The sequence below is a fragment of the Podarcis pityusensis genome, assembly GCF_964106645.2.
Source record: "Podarcis pityusensis genome assembly, chromosome: 8".
Classification (NCBI taxonomy): Eukaryota; Metazoa; Chordata; class Lepidosauria; order Squamata; family Lacertidae; genus Podarcis; species Podarcis pityusensis.
Window position 1 is genome coordinate 25,927,593 of NC_138033.1, and position 20,666 is coordinate 25,948,258.

At 44.7% G+C, this 20,666-nt stretch overlaps 1 protein-coding gene across 1 annotated transcript in view; it reads left to right on the plus strand.

Moving 5' to 3' along the window:
- The window catches only part of CRYBG2 (crystallin beta-gamma domain containing 2), a 63,256-nt gene that overhangs the window by 11,754 nt on the left and 30,836 nt on the right, over nucleotides 1-20,666 (plus strand). Inside the window, exon 3 of the mRNA XM_081015894.1 lies at nucleotides 1,200-2,332. Coding sequence (XP_080872020.1) covers nucleotides 1,200-2,332 — 1,133 coding nt within the window. The remainder of the gene's footprint in view (nucleotides 1-1,199; nucleotides 2,333-20,666) is intronic.

Below are 20,666 nucleotides of genomic sequence, written 5' to 3' on the forward strand. Positions count from 1 at the left end.
ACAAAAGGATATTTCCCTGGCGCCAAAATGGCCACAAAGTTAGCACCAGGCAGGCCTTCCTGGGGAGAACATTCCACAGACAACAGAAACTACTACAGCAGAGGTGGGGAACCTCTTTGGCCTGGTGGGCCAAATCTTTTAACTTCTCCCACCCCACAGGCCAAAGTTGGCAGGAGCGCAGGACCAGCACCTGTCAATATCTGATTTCTTATCAGTGTCAGGTGATTAATAGGAGGTAAATCCCACCCGTCTGTCAAAATTGCCCAGTGAATGTGGGGGGATATAGTGACCAAGCGGGACTGAGCTCCCCATGCAACAGCTTTTGGATCCAGTCAGAGGATCCAACCATGTCTAAGATAATCACCAGAGGCCCAGCTCTGAGTCCTCCACCCCACTCTAAGGTGAGCTAGGTAGTTACCAGAGACAGGGCTTTCCTGGTGGTGGCACCCCAGGTTTGGCACTTTCTTCCATTATCTTTTACCTTGTGCCAAAGTTTGTTTTTGATTGACTTTTAATGGCTTTTAGTAGTTTGAAAGGCTCATGTTGTTGTTCATAAACTTGTTATAATATGCCGCCTTCAGAATTTGCGCTGAAGGGCAGTTTATAAATATTTTAATTAATAGCATAAAAACAATTTGTGGATAACTAGTTTCCATTTTTTGTTTGATCGATGGACAAGATCAGTCTAAGTTAGACAAGTATAAGGCAAAATATTTATTATAGTTGGAAATTTTGATTCAGTGATTTTGGCTCAGTGTTTATTCCTATTGATTCTACATCTGGGATTTATGGGAGAGGCAGTTAATGCTGGTATCTATTCTTGCATTCTGTGTTTATGTTTGCGTTGTTTTGATAAAGACTGCAAAACTCATACTTTTTAAACAGGCATTTCCATTCAGCATATAACATCAGTCTAGTCACCTATGGTTCATAAAAATTGCCTCCAGGTAATCATGCTGGAAAGCTGTAGAACTGCTGGGCTTTCTCCCCTTTTAAGCCAAAGGTTAATAACCCTGACAAATTCAGGGATGAAGGCTAGTAAAATATTATACAAGCTACTTACTGCTGTGGATCTTTTTGCAAAGCTGCAGGCAACCCAAACATATATAATCTTGTTCAACTGTTGCATATACAGGGCTTCTGTCCCACCCCTCTTTCATAGTCTCGGTCTTTTCACAGTTTCTTTTTCCATCCTGCAGACCCGGGCTCTCAGTTATTCGGAGCCAGATTTGTGGAGGAATGGCCTACTGCGCAAGTTTGGGAACCTCACTTGGCACAAGCGACAGAGTAGCCATTTTGAACTCTCTCAGCACCGTGGGCACCTGGCAAGTGATCCTTGGTCTATGGGGCGGCTTCAGAGACCAGCTGTTGGCAGTGACATGGATATGAGGAGCAGGGCTGATTTTTATCCTGCTGAAAATCAATCTGAAAAGCAGGAGAGACCTGAGCCTTCATCTAGGCTAAGTGAAACACACTCTCTAGGGACCAGCCCAGAACCCTCCGCATCCTTTGACTCTTTGCTTTGTTGGGGAGATGGAAGCTCTTGGGAAGGGTCTTTCTCCATCAGTAATTCTTCTCTGTGCTGCCCAGCAGCTCCCGAAATGAAAGGAGAAGCCCTCAAGCTCCCATCAGTCCAGGAAGAAAACAGCAAGGCCCCCAAGTCTGCCTCAGAGTGGACTGAAAGTGTATTTGAAGGGTATTTGACCATGGGGACGTCCCACCCTGTTGTTACAGAACAGATGGAGAACCTGAGCTTCAGCAGTGGCCTTGGAGAGTCCGTCTCTGAGCACGTCGGTGGTGCAGAGGATGCTAAGACGGCCGCAGCAAGCCCACCTGTTGATCAGCCTCTGGAGGTAGCAGATTCTGCCTCGGCCATTAAAATCAGCCTGGGCCAGAATGCCCCAAAGATCCGCTATGAGATAATGATTACAATGACCAAGGAGGTGGAGAGGGCTGAAGCAGAACCCACATTCAGTTGTGGTGAAAGAAGCCTGCCGTGTCACCCGTCTGGGGAGGAAACACTTTCTCTGGGGGTTGCTGAGTTAGAGAAAAGAAAGGAGCGACGTCACCAGGAACCAGCCAGACCAGCTAGCCAGCTGTCAGCGAGTGAGGAATTCCAAAACTGCAGAGGGCTGCATGGGGTGGGAACCTGTAAGGTGTGCGGGCCAATACTGACTCTTGCCACTGGGAGCCCAGCAGCGCTGCAGTGGGGATCGGAGACCAGCCCAGGAGTGGGTGAGGCAGACCAGAGTGAAACTGATCGACTGCACTCGGAGGATGGTGTGCTGGCAAAAGAGACAAACATCGTAGCAGTAGGATCCCCAGCCAACAGGTACGTGGGGGAACAGGTTTGGGAAGCCTCGCACTACAGCAGGTGTGCCAGCCAGCCCTGAGCGGCTGAGAATAGCTTGAGAGACATGTCTTGGCAGAGAGAAAGGGAGCCAGAGTGTCTGTTCTTTCCCCTGCATGCTTTGCTCTGCAGCAATGTGAGTGGGAAGTTTTGTGTTTGAGAGAGAGAGTGGAGTCTTTGGCGCACACTGCATGGGGGCAGGAACTGAGGGGGGTCAAAGAAAGGCGCTGTTAACAGCTTCTCTTGTTTGATGGTCCAGACAGCAAAGTTCAGGGTCATGGAGAGGAATGAGCAGGATTCAAGGCTTGGATCCTCCCTGACCTCCGTGCTTGGGCTTCCACCGTCATCTGACTGAAGGCTAGAGTAATGCCGTCATCCAGGGGATTTCTGTACCACACAACTGAAGGGGGAAAGAAAAAGAATTGTGTTTAAAATGGTGAGGAAGGCTTCCTCTTTCAAAGGTTTTCATCAACAGGGAAGTTCAATGCAGCTGTGTGGCACAGTTCCACACACATTTACTCAGAAGTAACTCCCACTGAGTTCATTGAGGCTTTCTCTCTTGTAACTGTTTAGGATTATAGTCACTGGGGCAAGTTTGAAGCAACAGGTCTGCAAATGAAAGGTATGCTACTTCTTGTGAGGCTGTTTTTTTCCTGGAAATTGTTACTATTAAATTTTCTATTCTGTCGTTCCTCTCAAAGAAGCCCAATTACATTAAATTGGGAATGTAAATGAAAAAAGACAGGCTTTCTGTGTATTAAGTTATCATTTAAGGAATAAAAATTAATTATTTCACACTTCCTGAAGTAGCTTGGCAAGGCACCCACAATGAGAAGTTGGCTTCACAATATGTGAATTTATTTAACTTTAGGTTGTAATCCTATCCACCTACTACCCTGGAAGGAAGCCCCATGGTACTTGTTCTGAGAAGACATATTCTGTATAGGATTGCTCTGTTAATCACTTAAAACGTAAATACTTAAATCAGTTCAGTGTCTGTCCTGACTCTAGTCAGATTCACAAAAGCAATTATTTTGTTATAGTCTTTCACCATCTTTATTGCTTCCTCTGCCTACAAAGTAACTGGAAAGTAAAGCATGGTGAAAAGCGCAGATATATTCTCCTTTTTCAGGAGAACATGGCCCTGCTCTTTAAAAGAGTTTTATCCATTAGCAAGCATTTGTCATACACCCAGCAGGAGATGTGAACAGCATGAATGGGGAAACTTGTATTTCTGAATAACCTTTACAGGAGCACTAAAGATAATCAGGTAATTTACAACAATATAAAATACAGTGCAATATTAAAATCAGTTAAAACTGAATATTTCCTTAGGTGCCCTTGGGTCTTTGCTTTTAGAGAAAGATGAGCAAGAAATATAGTCTGAAATAAGGACCCCTTTCTCACATGACAAACAGCTAATAAAGTCAGGGTCACCTGACTACAGACTGAGATGTAGCAATCATTTGAAACAAGTGGGTGGGTGGGTGGTGTAGGTCATTTCCCCAGCTTACTCAACCAGAAGTCAGTTAAGGAGGAGACCCTGGACAAGGTGTCTTCTGGTGCCTTCTCCCAATGCTACCCTACTGATCACCTGATAGGGGCATAGGAAGCTGCCTATCCCACCTGCACAAGAGCAACATTCAGGAGCTGACCCTAAAGGCTACTGTTGCAGCTGCTTAGAATCATAGAATCATAGAATCATAGAGTTGGAAGAGACCACAAGGGCCATCGAGTCCAACCCCCTGCCAAGCAGCTTAGGATCACTGCCTTTGCTTGGAACCTGGGGTGCCTTGAATACATGCATAGATGACAACCAGAAAGCATGCCCTAGATTTTGCTAGCATGATTAACATCACTGTGGGATGATGTTTGTTCGCCCATTCCAGGTCACTGTGTTTGTTTACAGTGGCTAGGCCACTTCAAGTGAACTATATTATATATTAATTTTAAAACGTGTCACACATGTTATAATTTAAGTAACACTTCAAAGTTTGCCTTAAACAAACACTTCAAAGTTTATTCTTTACTAGATTTGCATCCTCCAAAAAGCTCAAGCTTCATGGTTGCCCCCCCCCCTCCTGTTTTATTGTCTCAGGAACCCTTTGAAGCAGATTAGGCTGAAAGTGACTGGCCAGGAAGGTTGGAAGGAATTGCCAATTTCAGTCCTCTCAGTTTCTTAAATTCAGTTCTCCATATTTCTGCAGCAATTTACGATAGATTTGTCTTTAAATGGTGAACTGAATCAAGATTTCTCCTGCAGGTGAGCTTCATAGTCAAGGGCTCATCCACACTGACCTTTAAAGCACTAGGGCAAAAAATAAAAAGGGCTCAGAAATGGAGTTTTAAAGCGTGGACCTGTGCCTAGAAATGTGACAAAAGGAAGTCTGAATGAGCCCTCGGTGGTGATTTCAGCCTTGGTCTCCTCTGTCTTAGTATGGCCCACTATATCCACAGAACAAAATTGCTTTGTTCCCTTTTTTTGGTCATTATGTAGTGTGTGTGTGTGTGTGTGTGTGTGTGTGTGCATGCGCGCGTGTGTGTGCGCATCATGGAGGTGCCAATAATATCAAATTATCTGATTACTCCCTCCACCCCCACCATCATTATACATATCAAGGGGAACAACACTGAAATACTACTTATATGCTAATGCACATATGTTGCCTTGTGCATACACAATATAATGCTGCCTTCCATTCTCTCTGTACTTACGGTGCCTTTTGGTCAGTTCCTTTATTTTGCTTGCATTAGATCACAAGCTGCTTTTTGGCCCAAAATGCTCCAAAGCCGTGTGAATGACAATCAGCTCTCAGACTGACAATCTAAGTTCCTAGATCGTGGAAGGACTGCATGCGGATGGTCCCTGGTTCAGGTACTGCTAGGTGAATCTCCTGCCTGGTACCTTGGGGAGCCACTGCCAGACAGTGTTGTCATAACTGAGCTCTATGGGCGAATGGGACACCTTGGTGTAAGGGAGCTTTCTATTATTGAATGGGTTTAGCTTTGCAAAAAAAGGGGGCGTAGTCTAAATGGCCCCCGCGCCTCTTTCAACTCACTGATCCTATGATATATTTAGGATGACAGTTTATACATTGAAAAAGTCCCAGACTGCAACGGATGCCCTTCCTTTTCAGCAGGTCCTTGGCATTCTATTCACTGCTCACACCCAACCCCACTAAATATTAATGCCTGAGCTTTCTCACACATTAGTTAATTGCATATGTAAAAGCAGATTAACATGGGCTTCATTGCATGGCGGAGTAGGGCGTTGTAATATTGCATGCAGACAGGGACAGAAATAGGTACCAGAGACCACGGAAATGGGATGCAGAAATTCATGGGCCACGTTTTCTGCTAGCATGCCCCAAGGCCATGGAAGTATTTGCTAAAACGGTGGTTTCCAAACTGTGTCCTGTGGAGTTTGGGGACTCCTCTGAAGCTTACTGGGAGCTCCACAGCAGACAAGCGTCCTAGGAGGATGCCTTGACTACTACTGTTAACCTTCCCTTACTTACCTCATCCATCCACAGAACAGTGTTGGCTGGGGGTGTTCCAGCTTAACACACTCAGTTAATGCAAAACAGTGGTGAGGCTCGAAAGGTCAGGACAAGGGTCTTCTATGAGCTGAGGCCTCATTTGCACTATACATTTAAAGCTGTATCATACCACTTTGGGGAATAGAGGTCTCCTCCCAATGCTCAGCTCCCGTAACAAACTACAGCTCCCGGGATTCTTGGGGGAAGCCATGACTGTTTAAAGTAGTACGATTACTGCTCTAAATGTCTAGTACTGATGGGGTCTGCATGTAAGGACGAGAATATTTCTCCAGCATCCCCTGCAATGTTCTGAATGTCATGGAAGGCGCTGAGGACATAACAGTCAGGAAGCTAAACAAGAACTTAAGTGCCTCTGTCCAATGAGAGCAGGTCAGACACAGGAAATGCCTGACTCCTCCCGGATGAAACTAATAAGTCTGGTGCCTTATTTATTATAACTGACCTGTATCACAACATTATCCATACACTTGGATAGTCTGTGAATAGCCCATTATAGTGTGTGCCTATTCAGAGGTTCCTCAGCTTCAGCTAATGAATTCAGGGGTAACTGAAGGTAAAAATAATAATAATTAAAGCCACAGTGCTAGAGATGGATGATATTCTTTCTCCCTACTGTTTCCATATCACCTATTGATTTTTCCACTTCCCTAGCACTTCAGTATCCGCAAATCTGTAATCAGCCTGATTTTGAAACATGGTTGGGCAACTTGTCTGATGCCAAAGGCCATATTAAATAGGAGACAGCAACCAGAAGTCTGTTGGCTCTATGGCATATTTTGTTTGTGCGTAATTGGCACTGACTTCATTTAGCAGGTGCCAAACTCTCAATGGCCATGTTTTTCCCCCTCTCACCACCTCCCAGCCAGCTCACAGGGCCAAGAGCTTCCATATTTCTAGCCCCCAATCTTCAGAATCATAGTATATGCTTTTTGTAAGAAAAGATTAGGGCATAAATAAGATCTAGAACTAAGCAAGTGGGGGACATTCGTTCTCCAGACACTAACTATTCAGAACCTTGGGTTCAGAACCTATTCAGAACCTTAAGGACTAGGAACCTACTTCATTTAAACAAAAAACAAAAAACCAATAGCTTAGTATATATTAGTGCTTTAATTGTTCCAGTTCTTATGTCCCTCATTCCATCTTTTAGACTATTGATACAAATGGGATCTGCAACAAAATGTTGCAGTGTGGACTGCTCCTCTTCAGCATTCCAACCAGCCAGATATGCCCTTTTCCAGGATATGGCATTCATTCTCCCCTCTCCCCAATTATCCACACATAACCATCACCATAGTCAGTCAGTATTCTGTGTCCACTGAGCATGTTCACTTCTCACCGGGTCTTTCTGATAGAATCCTCCCTCCCATGTTGTTTAAATGGTTGTGGTTTTCTGGTACTTCTGCTAATCTCAGGGCTCCCCTGAGCCTCCAGATGACCCCCCTCCTGTGTGTATGTGGGAGGTGGGGGGTGCCATTTTGGCTACATATGCAACGACATCTAAATATCAGAAATGGAAGGTATGATGTAACAGGGACAAAGCAAACATCCAAAAGGATAGCATTGATATTGTTCAACCAAACAAGCCAGTCAAATTTTCTCCTGCAAGTACAAAGGCTGTGGGTCACAGATACCACTGTGCTGGCAATTACCGCTTCCTGAGACCCTGGAGAGCTGGACAGATGGACCAATGGACTGACTTAGCTTAAATTGTTCACACATTCCTATGGGCTGTGTTAACACATTCAACAGAATGAAGTGGCAGACTTTGAGATGGTAGTATTCTGGAGGATTAGAGGTCACATGTCCCCCACATAAACTGCTCACCTCATGTAATAAGCTAGCATTTCAGGGGGAAAGCTGACAGTCCCTGCATCTCATTCCTTAACGCTTGCAATTCCTCCACCATTGGAGGCAGTATGCCTCTGAATACAGTACCAGTTGCTGGAAACTGCAGGAGGAGAAAGCACTATTGCACTCAGGTCCTGCTTTCAGGCTTTCCATTATCTGTTTGGCTATTGTGAGAACAGCATGCCGGACTAGATGAGCCTGACGCAGTAAGATCTCTTTTTTTGTTCTTGCATTCTTAATTAAACGGTGAATGATTTTAAACCAATGTTGGTTGAGCCTCCCACAGTCAGGTGATGAAGAACAGAAGGCTGCTCATTAAGAAGCTGGTTTTGTCCCATGGTTTTACCTGTGGAAATGCTTTTCCATGGCTACATTATATTTCTGTTATTATCATGTGGTTGAGCATAAGCTTTCGGTGTTGTGGGTAACTGCTGAGCCACATTACATACCAATGAAGAGTGAGACATGGCAGTGGGACACCACAAGTGTTGAACCTACTTTCTTTTTGTTATTCAGAGCCACTCCAGTTTTAATGGGACAAAATGTCCTTGGGTACAGGAGCATAGGAAGCTGCCTTACCTTATGAGTCAGGCCGTTGGTCCATCTAGTTCAGTTCTGTCTACATAGACTGGCAGTGACTCTCCAGAGGTTCAGAGAGAAGTCTTTTCCCAGTCCTACCTGGAGATGCTGGGGACTGAAACTTCTGTATGCAAAGCATACAGAATGCTGTATGCTGAGCTACAGCCCTTTTGCTGCCTGTGGCAAACGACAAGATGGCAGCCATGTGTAGAAGCCAGCTGGACGGGCAATTGAATCTTACTTCAGCACTGGCCATGTTCTCCACTACTCAGCATCTTAGGGAATGAATGAAAGGCTTGTGGCGCACTCTGATATCTTTGGAATTTCCTTCCTCGTGAGGCTAGACTGGCTCCCTCCGTGCCATTCTGCCAGGAGGTGAAGATTGTTTTATTCTGGCAGGCCTTTGGGAACTGGCTGCTTTTAAGGAAAGGGCTTTTAAATAGTGCTGTGCTCTTTTTACTATCTCTGTTTTAACATATATACCTTGTTTTAATTCCATTGTAGTTCAATTACTGTTTAACTATCTTAGCATTTCTATTTTATCTGTGTTTGTTTTAATTTTTGTAAGCTGCCTTGAGTCCTGGTTCCGGAGGGAAAGTTGGAATATAATATAATATAATATAATATAATATAATATAATAATCTCCAACAGAGGAGAATGGCCAAAGGGCTCAGGATGAATGGCTTGGGGGCTGTCACTGCTGCCCATTAAGTTCATGGCTATTAAGTTCTGAAGGCAGACCTGCATGGGGAAGTTTTTAATGTTTAATTATTTTTTGTATATGAGGGAAGCCATCCAGAGTGGCTGGGGCAACCCATTCAGATGAGTGGGGTACAAATAAAAAAAAAATTATTAATTATTATGGTGGCTAGCGCAGCAGAGTGGTGGGCTTCCTCACCCCCATTTCCTTTTAAAGTGTAAAGAGAAGCAAAGCTCTTGAGAGGCTCTTTTGTTTTTTCCAGAACCAATGTGGTAAATTATGAGGGAAACAAAATGGCAACCATCAACTAAATTGCTGCTACCCAATGTTCAGTCCTCGGGGGCAGGGGAGTAAATGCAGGCAGGTGTTGACGCAGTGAGTCTGAAGAAGCCCATTGCTGATGCTAGGAAAAAGGAAAGAGCAAATAACTCCAGGTACTTGAAGTAAGTTTTATTACAGGCCCAATGTGTTTCGGAACAAACCTGAGTCTTGATAGTATTCCACATGCTGGATGAAAATTGCTGGGGGGGAAATGCCCCGAAGAAGAATTTGTCCCGAACACATCTGGAATAAATTGGACCTGGAATAAATCCTATTTCAAGCTCCTGGATGTTTTTCCTCCCCCCAACCCTGCCAGTGGTGCTGTTCTGCTTTTTTAGTTGGTTAACATGTTGATGCTGGCCTGATGTTTATACTATTTCTATTGTTAATCGGAAGTGAGAGCTGGACCATAAAGAAGGCTGATTGCCGAAGAATTGATGCTTTTAAATTATGGTGCTGGAGGAGACTCTTGAGAGTCCCATGGACTGCAAGAAGATCAAACCTATCCATTCTGAAGGAAATCAGCCCTGAGTGCTCACTGGAAGGACAGATCCTGAAGCTGAGGCTCCAATACTTTGGCCACCTCATGAGAAGAGAAGACTCCTTGGAAAAGACCCTGATGCTGGGAAAGATGGAGGGCACAAGAAGAAGGGGATGACAGAGGACGAGATGGTTGGGCAGTGTTCTCGAAGATAAAACATGAGTTTGACCAAACTGCGGGAGGCAGTGGAAGACAGGAGTGCCTGGCGTGCTCTGGTCCATGGGGTCATGAAAAGTCGGACATGACTAAACGACTAAATAACAACAACATTGTTAATTATTGGAATGGAAATGGAAATTACATTTCTGCTAGAGGAGAAGCAGCTGGGGGAGGCTGTGTGGCTTCTGATTGTTATATGTACTCTGTTTGTTATATGTATAAACAGAGGCCCTCAGCAAAACCCCTTTGGCTGAGCAGGTCAATCCAGTCAAAGGTTGATGGATCTAGGCTAGGGCAGGGCCTCCAGGGACCCAGCATCCTGGTCTGACCACTTCTTCAGGGTATCATTCCCTGCCTTGCCCAGCTGGAGCGGCATGAAAGTCCTGGAGCAGAAGGGGGGCATATGTAACATTGGGTTGCTCCAGGCAGCTTGTTCATTGACCATTCATCCTGATTTGCTTGCACAAAGCTTACATGGAGGTTAGACAATGCCTGGCCTGTACTGAGCATTCATCCTCAGTGCTGTTGTGCCCGAGTGCTGTTGCCGTGGCTCAAGCTGAGAGAATGCTTTCCTGCCTGCTTCTTTTTCACTGCAATATATCACCACACATTTATTACACTCGCAGAGAGAATTCCAAGGTAAACACACATCTACTGTAGAATCTCACACAGGGCAAATTACTAGCCGTTGCACTGGTCAGTAAAGATCACAGCATGCTTTCAGTTTAGGACCATATACTTTTGGAGAAGGAAGATTCATTCTTTTCTCTTTATAATAGGGCTGAGGAACACACCGTGGATTTCAAATGGCCATCCAGATTATTACAGGGAGGCTGCAAGCACCAGCATTTATGGCCCAGATATTCAGGATAAAATCGTGGGAATTGTAGCTTTAATTAAAAGAGCAAAGCCATCCTTTCACCCTCAGGGGTATATGCAAGCATAACTGGAGTGCATACCTTAAAAACTAAGAACATAAATGAAAAGAACAAAGTGCTGTTGTTTTTTAATCATCCATTTGTAATCTAATCAGATTATTTGTGGTATCTGATTTTTGAACATTTGAGTTGTACTGGCAACAGGCAACAGGTGTCTGGAGAAGAATAGTTGGTTTTCAGTGACTGTGGAGTTAGTCACAAAGAATTATTTATAAATTACACATCTGTAGCCTGCCTTTCTTCCAAAGAGCTCGGGGAAATGTATGTGGTTCTTCCCTACCATCACATCCTCACAACCGTCCTATTAGGTTAGACTGAGAGAAGGTTCCTAGAATCGTAGAATTGTGCAGTTGGAAGGGACCATGAGGGTCATCTAGTCCAACCCTCTGCAAAGCAGGCATATTTTGCCCAATGTGGGGCTTGAACCCACAACCTTGAGATTAAGAGTCTCATGCTCTACCACTGAGCTGTCCTCTTCATGAAGGTGTAGTCAAATCTGAGAACATTTGTCATAGTTACTTCTTTCCCTCCTTATAATAACTACTTCAATCTTACCATCAATCATTTTTTGTTTTTGTTGCTGAAGCAAAAATGTTTTATGTTGTGGGCAGGCATACTGAGTGGATAGTGACATTATATAGTTTAGTCACTAGATGGCACTGGACTCGGCTGCTAGCTTTGTGGAGTCAGGTCTTGCTCTTTTGTTCATGTTGCAGAGGGGCAATAAAGTTTTTGTTTGGGTTCCCGACAGGTCTGTCCTCAAGGTCTTCCATGACACATACTATGTACTAACGATCCCTCATTGTATAGAACCAGTGAGCCCATAAGAGCATATCCTGTGGAAAAATCACATGTGGTCGGAAACATTAGTGGGGGAATGATGTCTCCCACCCTTCCTAAGTGGAACCTCTGACAGTGAACCATGTAGCTGCCTCAATACGTCTGTTCCTTCTGAACAGACATGAACAGACATGTTCTGAAAGCGGGGAAGGCAGATACATGTAGGCCCTGAACCACTACCCCCAAAGTACCCCACAGTTCACCTGTATCCACAAGTGCCCTCTCTCGATATGTTTGCATGCAGAATGTAGAGGATCGCACAGGCATGCTCCCTCAGCAGGCTAATAACATCTGCAGGGGTAAATAGTCCTAGGCTGCAGTATTTATCCCATGCAATCCCTAGGATCCTTTGATATGGAAAGACAGCTTATAAATTAAAAACAAATAAGTTGTAATAAACTCTTGGTTCTTGCTGCAGCCTAGTGCCTGTTGAGTGAAACTCATTAGTGATTTCTTGTTATATATACATTTATGCAGCTTCGTCCATGTATATATATATAAGCTTTGAAGAGTTTCGTAAGCAGAAATGACAGATTTCTGCCTTGAATGAGCTTCCCATATACATGTTGCCAGTGAGAAGATGGCAGAGGAAGGAGAAGGGGGTGTATGTTCATCTTGTATTTTAAGTTGAGGTTTGGGCTTAAATATATTCCCATAAGGAAACAAAAAGCAGGAAAAAATGTTTTGAAATCAGCCTGCAGGTGCTGTTCAGTCAAGTAGTCGCCCAAACTCTTTGAAAGTGTTAACTTTGCAACTGGAAAGCGACAAAGATGTTGTGGCACCTTAAATGCTAATAAATCCATGCTGGCACAAGCCTTTGTGAACAAGGATCTAATTCTTGATGCATGAAGTGCTGTCCTCAACTGGCAGGCAATTTGTCATTTGTAACTCAGGCAAGGCACTTTATGCCTCCTTGCCTTCTGCCAAAGCACTTGGGGAATAATTAAGTAGACTTATTAAGGCACTCATTACTCTGTTGCAAGTTGAATTTCGACATGCTATGCAGTGCACACTCGGTTGATGATCAGGTACTAGACACTCTGGTTGGCTGTGTTAGGTGTGTGCACAATTCTTGCAGCTGTCAAAAAATGATATTCTTGGTCCTGTTCAAGGTATTAGTTTATCTACATCAAGCTGTCCTTGAGATTATGGCAATCTGACATTAAAACTGTGTACTCTGCATTATTATTCTAACTGGCCTCAGTATACCTAAAATGGGTGACATGCACACACACACACACACACACACACACAGTGACCAGATGCAAAGGAAGGAAGGAATTCTGTACATTGATAGCCAGAGTGCAATAGAGGTTAGAGTGTTGGACTAGGATCAGAGAGCCCCGAGTTCAAATCCCTAGTCAACCATGAAGCTTCCTAAGGGAGCTTGGGCCTATCACTAGCTTTCAACATAAACTACTTCCCAGGATAACGGGGGGGGGGGGGAGCAGAAGGGTTTTATATAAGCATTAAAATGAAATTTTACATCACATTGGAAATCTAATACACTGGGCAACACTCTCCATCCTCTCTCACCTAGAAATGTTCTTTTTGTGTCCCCTGTCATGGTTTTGCTTTTTTCTGGAGCTGCCAGAAGAATCTTTTTCTTTTCATGCTTAGAGAACAAGAGAGAGTTAAACATACGGGAGTACAACCAGTGAAAAAAAGTAGGCAATCGTATGTGCTTTCAAAATTCTCCCACATACATTTTCTTTCCAAACTTTTGTTGAGCTATATAAGGAGTGTGCTGCTCTACCAACTCACCATCTGAACACCACTCTCCCTGATACTGGTGGTTTCTGCCAAAGCCACAATTTTAATATGAGTCGCTTTCATTTTATTTCTCACCTTCATGCCAGGAGCAAGGTACTTGTCAGCAAAACCACCAAAGACTTAAGCACAAGAAAACAATGCAGACACCAAACTGGGGTAGCCAACCTGGTTCCCTCCAGATGTTGCTGGACTACAACTCCCATCACTCCTGACCATTGATTACACTGGCTGGTGCTGATGGGAGTTGGGGTCCAACAACAGCTGGAGGACCACAGCTTCCTCATATTTATTAAAATTGCTCACCTTGCATTAGTCATATATGGGCTAAAAAAAGACAGAGATCTAATCTTTGTCAAGCTTTTCTTCCTGGTTGCCTCAAATCCTCATATATTGTTGGACTTACAACACCCCCAATCCCTGGCTATTGGCAAAGCCATCTGGGGATGATTGGAGTTGAAATCCGAAAAATACTTGAGGACGCAAAGTTGAAGAACACTGATCTCGACTGCCCATTAAAACTCTCTTAATTTCCTCCCACTCCCACCCAGCAAATAGGCCAGGTTCTTGAGGCCATATTACTCATTACACTTTTCAGACAAGCAGCAATAGGATGATTTGGGGTGTTAAAAAGATAAATAGCAGGCACAGGGGACCAATCTTTATTGGAACACTTGCAGGGGAAGGAGTGTAAACACAGCCACAGCCTTTCCCAGACTGCAGAGTATCTGTTGGGTGGGGAGTGTTAAAAGTACCCCCCTATTCAACGCTCCATTTGTGTGGGGGGGGGGGCTACACCTGCTTTTGACTCTTTTAAAAACAATTCACTAGGGTTGTTGAACTTTTTTTGCAAAACCTCAAAAAAAAAAAAAAGACATTTCTGAACTATTTTTTAAAGGAAAATCAGCAAAACCAACGTCAACATGGCTTGCCATACGTCTGGATTTTCCCAGACATTTTTTCCCCCCAGTTTACCGGACCTATAGCAACCCTAAATTCACAAAACTGCTAACTGTCTGGCTTGGCCCTTCGACCTGACTTTCCTCAAGGCTGATACAGAAATAAGACTTAGTGCGCCACATTCTGATTCATAGGACATGAAATTGGAAGCCATCAGATGAAATTGCACTATCACTTCTTGGGTCATCTTTGTGATGGTGACACAAATTAGTACCATCTAGTTAGCATGCAACTGGTTGTCTTTGCATAAGTGAAATCTCTCTCTCTCTCTCTCTCTCTCTCTCTCTCCCCCCCACACACAGACCCCTCTGTTTTGGGCTGCTTCCCAGGAATGATTTGCTGCTGCTGGACCAAAGAGTCCTTATTTACCAAGCATCACCGAATAAACTCAAATGTAACCATAGCTATGTAAATCTGATACAGATACACATTCAGATAAGGTATGTCCCATAAAAGGCTCCTTCATTTCCAAGGAGCAGTGATACTGGGCAGGGTATTCTTACTGGTTTTAAAATTTGTTATTAATCTACAGGCCGATCAAGACTCGCCCACAAAATCCACATTTCATGTAGTCAGTTTGTCCCCTGACAGTGGCAGTCCATGTTGTATATTTGAATGTGATTTTAATGCAGAGCTTCCACATCCATACTCCCCGTTTCCCTCTATTTGCTGTTTCAAGCAACCGCCCCTCTTTATAAGCTACTCCACATCAAAAACACCTGCATTAAATATTTTTTTAAACTGGACAAAGGCATTCACAGAAAGCTGGCTGGAGTGCTTTTAAACTGGAGCAGATGTCTTTTTTGGGTTTTCCGAGGATAAGGAAACTCTCAAATTATTGGGAAGAAAGTGTGGGACAGCAGTTGTTTCCTGTGAACGTTGTATGCAGAAGGGAGAATTAAAGGATGCACAAGGGGCAAATGCTCCACATTAAGCTGAGGGGTGGTTGGACCCAAAGTCATCTGGTTTAGAAACTCTGGGGCAAGTTAGCATTTTACAGATTAGCTTTTAAAAATCTGATTAGTTTTTGCAGAGTGAGAAGACCTTCATATTTACCCTGCTTTCACTATGCTTGTTGAGTGATCAAAAAGGTGCTAAATGTTGAATTGATTTATTGGTTTGGCGTGACCCCCGCTAATTGATTTACGATCCACAATTAGCTCTTTATGCCCGGCGCGCTTCCTCCGAGCTGCGCCACTCAGCTCCGTCTCCAGTAGCTCTCCAGTCACGCCTCAGCAGAGTTGAACACAGCAGTGAAAACTGTCACGTAGCTTCCACTTAGCTTCCGACAAACACACAGAGCCCGGTTTGTCTATTTATCAGTCCTTTATTCCGACATTCCCCAGGAAATCTCCTGGGCTCACAGCAGCCATGACAAACTGCCACCTTCTCTCTCAGAGAACCAGAGAGGAACAGAACGTAACTCCTCCCAGACTCCTCCCAGCTTCTAAAGCTGACGTCAGAATGTTGAGGCATCATGGGAACTTCTTAACCTGTTAAGTTCCAAACCCAACACCCCCTCTTGCCGAACCATTCTGACAAGACCTTTTTTGAGTTCAACACCTTCCCCTTTGCCTTATGCCACTTCCCGGCATCTTTCCCAGGCACCTGTTGAACCCCTTCAACATTCCCAGAATCACACTGTGCGACACTTTTTCACGCACTTGTGACCTGATACCCTACTGACCCATTTGGGCCAGCAGTTGTGTCTTCTCCGTCAGATCCTTCCCCCTCTGACTTGACACCCTGTTTGTGAGCTTTCTCCATTACGCTAACCGGAGATGAAGCCTCACACCTGGACACTCCTTTCACAACCTTTGGAGATGCCCAGACCTGCCCTGAACCCTGATCCTGGACCTGGTCCCCATCACCGGGTTCTGAACCCTGATCCTGGACCTGGTCCCCATCACCGGGATCAGCCTCTGGCTCCCTTTCCTCCTCAGAATCAGACAGACATTCTGAGAGAAAATCAGGACCATTCCTGAGCCTTGAACACCCATCCTGTTCACAGAACTCAGCCTGCTTACTGACCAGCAGCTTGGTTTGATCACCCTCTGGGTATGCAAACTTCCACCCATTGGTTGCAGGATCATATCCACAGAAGATCATTTCCTGAACCTTTGGACCACCTGCCTCAAAGAGCTCAAAGGGCTCTTTGGCTACCCTCCCAAACCCGGGAAAACCATGTACCTGTGCACCCTTGCATGCCCTGCACCCTAGGGACCTCCCACATTTCCGGAGTTTATACCCTTTTGTGCACCTGTGCAGCTTTTGCACATGACTGGGAACCTTAGCACACTGCGCCTGTGCTTTTCCAGCATTCCCACCACCCTCCAGAGGTGACTCCAGAACAAAGAGATTGTTCTGCCCCCTTTTCACGTTGGCCACTTGTTTCCCCCCTCTGAAGATGGATAACAAACAACAATTCAGTCCCGGCACAACGTAGACCTCTAGCTCCTCCTGTAAATGAGAAAAAGACATGTTAGCCACAGCAGAAACCGACTTTCTCATTCCGTCTGCTAACATCACAGTTGTGTCCTGTCGAAACAGCCCTGCAGTTCCGCATTTCGCCAGCAGGCTCGCTTAGCAGGTGCTGACCAACAGCAGTATTCAAAACCCAGCGCGTCACCGTGTCCTGGCTGGAGTTGTTCTTCACAGTTGCCATAGAAGCAGTGATAAGAAAACAACCCTCCCCAGCGTCTGACCTGTTGAATTGATTTATTGGTTTGGCGTGACCCCCGCTAATTGATTTACGATCCACAATTAGCTCTTTATGCCCGGCGCGCTTCCTCCGAGCTGCGCCACTCAGCTCCGTAGCTCTCCTTTGCCTCTTAACACCAGGCAAAAACCTCCGCTGCGTCCTGCCGGCTTTCTCTGCCTTAGACCGCAGACTTCAAACGCATTCCGGCACTTCAAAGCGTTCCTGTGACAGTTTTTACGATCGGTGATCCTGGGCCCATAACCTGTTGAATTGATTTATTGGTTTGGCGTGACCCCCGCTAATTGATTTACGATCCACAATTAGCTCTTTATGCCCGGCGCGCTTCCTCCGAGCTGCGCCACTCAGCTCCGTCTCCAGTAGCTCTCCAGTCACGCCTCAGCAGAGTTGAACACAGCAGTGAAAACTGTCACGTAGCTTCCACTTAGCTTCCGACAAACACACAGAGCCCGGTTTGTCTATTTATCAGTCCTTTATTCCGACATTCCCCAGGAAATCTCCTGGGCTCACAGCAGCCATGACAAACTGCCACCTTCTCTCAGAGACCAGAGAGGAACAGAACGTAACTCCTCCCAGACTCCTCCCAGCTTCTAAAGCTGACGTCAGAATGTTGAGGCATCATGGGAACTTCTTAACCTGTTAAGTTCCAAACCCAACACTAAACACCCACACACCAGGATTATGGAAATAAGTGGGGCAAGGCCATTATCACATCATTCCCAAATTGCACAGGCACCCATAGATCAAGCAGGAATTACTCAGCAACTCCCACAGAGATGAACTAATCTCAGCCCTTTCCCAAAGTTACTGCAGAGTGCTGACACAGGGTTTCTAGGGTGCTGAGCCTGGGCACAGCAAAATGCACTTGATGGGGAACATCATGAAGCTTTAGACGGTGGGATCCACACATATACAAATGTATATGTGTCACTTCAACTCTGTGCTATAGTAACTTCTCCCCTGAACATTGCACAGGGTTAAAATGTGCTGCACTGCCCCCAGGCTTGGGTGTGCCGCACTGGGGCCTCTAGGTGTCCTGTTTATTGTGCATGCAAGATTATTCATGCTCATGATAGTATATCAGGGCAGTTATACACAATGCAGCTTTCAGTACTGTTTGCCTGCAAAAGGTCTGGGACAGTCATACTTCTTCGTTTCTGGTCAGTGCATGTCCCATAGCTTCCTCCTGAAATCCTGTAACCTTCTTTACCACAAATGCTCCTTCCGAGTTATTGTTTATCCTGCTTTCGTTGCACTATAGTGCACCAGACTTTGATAATGCAACTACACTGAGGAAACATTGCAGTGCAACTAATCAAGCACAATAATATGTGTGCATGGTCCAGTATGAGTCCACCACTAAGGCAGCATTATTACATCAATGACATGTTGCAGAAACCTTGATCGTTGAGAGTCAGCTCTAAATCAGGGATGGGGAGACTTGTGAGACCCATTTTGCTTTGTACCAGACCTTGAATATCTACTATCCAGAGACAGGTGCAAAGGCATTCTGTTGGAATTAAAGAACTGGGTGCCTCTGAGCACAATCTGAGCCAAGGAATTTGTTTTCAGTACCAGAACTGTTCACAGGCCTTTCACACAACAGTCCACCCCTGCTTAGCTTCCGTCATTTCATCAGCTTCATTTAGGCAGGGAAAAGTTATATTGTCGTTGCTCGTGTTAAACAATCAGGAGTAGTTAAAAACCCTTGCTGATCCTCTAGAGATCCGGCAGCAGCTCTTGATCTTTCTCCTGCCTATCTCCTGCTCTGCAATGTTGAAGCATAGAGGATTCCAATCTTTCTGGCAACCTGAGATCTGGGGCGGCGAGGAGTGTTCCCTCTTTTGACAGACTCATTCAGAACTTGGGAAGGTGCTCTTATTGTGCTTCAGCCTAGAAATTTGGCAAGACTGAATGCTTTTCATTTTCTGTCCCGTAACAAGAAACCTTGAGAATCAACAATTGACATTCATTTGATTCAAAGCCAGATGCCAAACCTGCACAAAAAACCCTCATGATTGTTGCTTCCCCACCCTGTTGCTAATGAAACGCCCAAAATATAACAGAATATTATAAATTGTAAATCAGGGGGTGGAGAACCTTAGGTCCTTGAGACTTTCCCTAGGTCACAACTCCTTTCGAGTCACACCCCCTACTGGTTTCGCTACATGCCTTCCTTGTATGTTTTTGCCAGGTTGGACTGTGCCCCTGAACTTTGAGCGGATGCGTGCCTGGATGGAGAAAAGAGGGGTGTGTGTGTAGAAATGAACCTATCATAGAAAGGTCAATTTACATTCATTGCCCCACTTTTGCCTCTGGTGCTGCCCCCTACTGGCATATTGCCCTCGGAAGATTGCCCAGAAGGAAATGCAGCCCTTGGTCTGAAAAAGGTTCCCCATCTCTAATGTAAGTAGTCATAGGAAAGAGAGAGGATTAGGTCTGGTTCTTCTTTTATGTACTTTCTTTGGGTACTTCATTTACTACTGTAGCTACTCAGGCAGTGACTGAATATTGGGCTTTGTCAGTAGTGCCCCCGCCCCCAACTTTGCAATGTCCTTCCCAGCTACAAATGCTTAGGAGCTGTTCTCATACTTACTTGCCTTTAAATTCACAATATAGTTGTTTTTAGCTTGAGTGTTTTATTGAGAACTCTTCTTCTTCTGTTCCAGGCCCCAGCGGTGCTACACCTTTCAAGCTGCATCATACCATATTAAAAAAGTCATTGCTTCCCCCAAAGAATCCTGGGAACTGTAGTTTGTTAAAGTTGCTGAGAGTTGTTAGGAGACCCCAATTCCCCTCACAGAACTATAATTCCCAGGGATCCCTGGGAAAAGAGATTGATTGTTAAATCACCCTAGGTATTGTAATTTTAATTGCAAAGCCATGACTTTAAAATTGACTCATACTGCTTCAAGTGTGTACTGTAAATGGGGCCATTGCATTTCTTGTTTTGTTTGATTGTTTACTGCCTCGTGGGGTATTATTATTACTGGTATTATTTATTAAGTTTCTATACCACCCTTCACCTGAGGATCATAGGGAAGGTCACAATATAAAAACACAAACTGCATACCATATTAACAAACAAAAACAATACCTCCCACAGTTTTAAAGGCCACAAATTGTTTAATTAGCCAAAGACTGGGATAGATACTGAGGTGTGTGTATGGGGGGCAGCAGTAGCAGCCCCGCTGGCCATACCTATCGGTTGGAGTTGTACATGCCACCAGTCACAGCCAGCATGGGCAATAGTCAGGGATGATGAGAACTGACAAGGAAGCCTGACTTCAGACCATCTAATCTACTGGGTCACAACCAACCTTCTGAGTATATCAAAACTTCAAGAAGGATGGGTGTTAGGCATGAACCTTTAGTTG